This window comes from Pygoscelis adeliae, unplaced genomic scaffold, assembly GCF_000699105.1.
Source record: "Pygoscelis adeliae isolate BGI_AS28 unplaced genomic scaffold, ASM69910v1 Scaffold917, whole genome shotgun sequence".
Lineage (NCBI taxonomy): Eukaryota > Metazoa > Chordata > Aves > Sphenisciformes > Spheniscidae > Pygoscelis > Pygoscelis adeliae.
The window spans coordinates 272224-274030 of NW_008825097.1; the positions used below are offsets into that span (position 1 = coordinate 272224).

At 65.4% G+C, this 1807-nt stretch overlaps 2 protein-coding genes across 2 annotated transcripts in view; both read right to left on the reverse strand.

The window, feature by feature from the left end:
- Nucleotides 1–566, reverse strand: part of DHX58 (DEXH (Asp-Glu-X-His) box polypeptide 58) — a 6195-nt gene extending 5629 nt beyond the window's left edge. Inside the window, exon 1 of the mRNA XM_009327025.1 lies at nucleotides 480–566. Coding sequence (XP_009325300.1) covers nucleotides 480–566 — 87 coding nt within the window. The remainder of the gene's footprint in view (nucleotides 1–479) is intronic.
- Nucleotides 567–580: 14 nt separating this feature from the next.
- The window catches only part of KAT2A (K(lysine) acetyltransferase 2A), an 8310-nt gene continuing 7083 nt past the window's right edge, over nucleotides 581–1807 (reverse strand). Inside the window, exons 13-17 of the mRNA XM_009327026.1 lie at nucleotides 1653–1773; nucleotides 1507–1543; nucleotides 1289–1352; nucleotides 995–1079; nucleotides 581–774 (exon numbers count right to left, since the gene is read on the reverse strand). Coding sequence (XP_009325301.1) covers nucleotides 581–774; nucleotides 995–1079; nucleotides 1289–1352; nucleotides 1507–1543; nucleotides 1653–1773 — 501 coding nt within the window. The remainder of the gene's footprint in view (nucleotides 775–994; nucleotides 1080–1288; nucleotides 1353–1506; nucleotides 1544–1652; nucleotides 1774–1807) is intronic.

Sequence of the window (1807 nt, forward strand, 5' to 3'; positions counted from 1 at the left end):
TGTGATGGGGGCAGCAGAAGTGGCGGGGGGCAGGGCCAGAGCACCCCCTCACAGCAGGACCCTAAACCACAAAGCAGCATCTCTGCCTGCAGCCAGGGGCGGGCAGGCCTGAGCCCTGCCGTACATTCAACAAGAGGGGCAGGGGCTGCCTGTGCGTGGACGGAAGCAGAAAACCAAAGCACTTGTGTGCCCCTGCCCTGTTGCGGAGAGCTGGGGCAGAGGGCAGGACCCTGGGGAGGAGGGCAGGGCTGGTGCCGGGGGGGGGGGGTGTCCTGGCCCCCAGGGGGAGGCATGAACTCAGCACTGCCCCTGCCCCAGGGAAATCCCAATGAAGTGGCTCCAGCCCTGCTGCTCACACCCCCAACCAGGAGAGGCAGCCGACAGCTCGGGGTTAAAAGCACCGGGCACCCCCTGCTCCCTTCACCGCCCACCCCCCGAGGGAAGGCCCAGCTCCCCCGGGGTTCTCAGCAGCAACAAACCCTCCAGAAGCCCCTGCCCACAGAGCAGGGCCAGGTCCCATGGAGAGCCCTGCCCCTCCCAGGGGTGTGCCGGTGGCCAAGGCGCATCCAGGCCAGCTCTCCTACTTGTCGATGAGCCCCCCCTCCTTGAGCTTGAAGTAGAAGAACTTCTCCAGGGTGTTGGCACACTTGCAGTAATCGCTGTCGGGTGGGTTGTACTCGCGGCAGTTGGTGATGATGCGCTGCAGGTCGGCGATGAACAGCTTCTTGGTGACGTAGTAGCGGTTCTTCAGGCGCTCTGTCATGGTCTTCAGGTCTGGGGCTGAGGAAGGGTCAGGCCCCCCCAGGCCTCTGCAGCCCCCAGCCACAAAGCTGGACACCAACCGAGGGTCCTCTCTCTTCTGGGCTGTCCTGGGGCTCCCAGCACCCCACTGCCCCAGCCAGGAGACCCCCTCCCCAGCACAGACCCCGCAGACAGGGGGTCTGCAGCCCTCCCTCCACCATCCTGCCCCCGGGGTCTGGGCACAACCACCTACCGATGGGGAAGCGGATGATTTCGTAGTAGTCCGGTGCCTCCGACTTCTTCACCGGCTCCATGAAGGGCCACGCGCTGGGGTGGGTCTGGGGAGAGGGTGGCGGGCAGGTTACAGCAGCCAGCGCAGGCAGCCCCTGCCTGCCCCAGCACACAGGGGTCCTGCTCCCCGTGTGGCTGGGTCACCCCACCTGCCCCCTGAGGGCACAGCCCAGGACAGCCTGTCCCAGGAGAGGCAGCTCCAAGGGCTGTCAGGGGGATGGACACCCCGGAGCAGAGGGTCCCCTCCTGCCCGCACCTTGATCTGGGCCAGGAGGTTCTTCAGGGTGTTGTAGAGCTGGTCCGGATCCTTCAACTCTTTTCTGCAGGACAAAACCAGCTCCTGTCAACCCAAGGGCAGGCAGCCTCTCTCCATCCCAGAGCTCCCACCTCCCCATCCCAGCGCCAGAGCGAGGAGCAGCCTGAGCTGAGCCCCTGCAGCCCAGGGGGAGGACCCCCCTCTTGAGCAGCACTCACCCCTTCTCCTTCCCCAGCGGTTTCCATCCCGTTTCTCCTGGAAATCAAGGGTCAATGTCACCACATCTGCCCCACGCCCACGGGCGAGGGAGGACAGAGCCCTCCTGCCAGACAGCCCTTCCCCGCCAGAAGCTGGCAGGACTCACGGATGCCAGGGACGCTCTCGATGGGGAGCGGGATCTGCCGCACGCCCTCCTTGAAGCAGGTCAGGCCAGGGTAGACCTTGCGGATCTGCGCTTGCTTCCTCTCTATCAGCTTCTTGATGATCTGCAGTGGGAAGGGTGGGTTGGAAGCGGGGAGG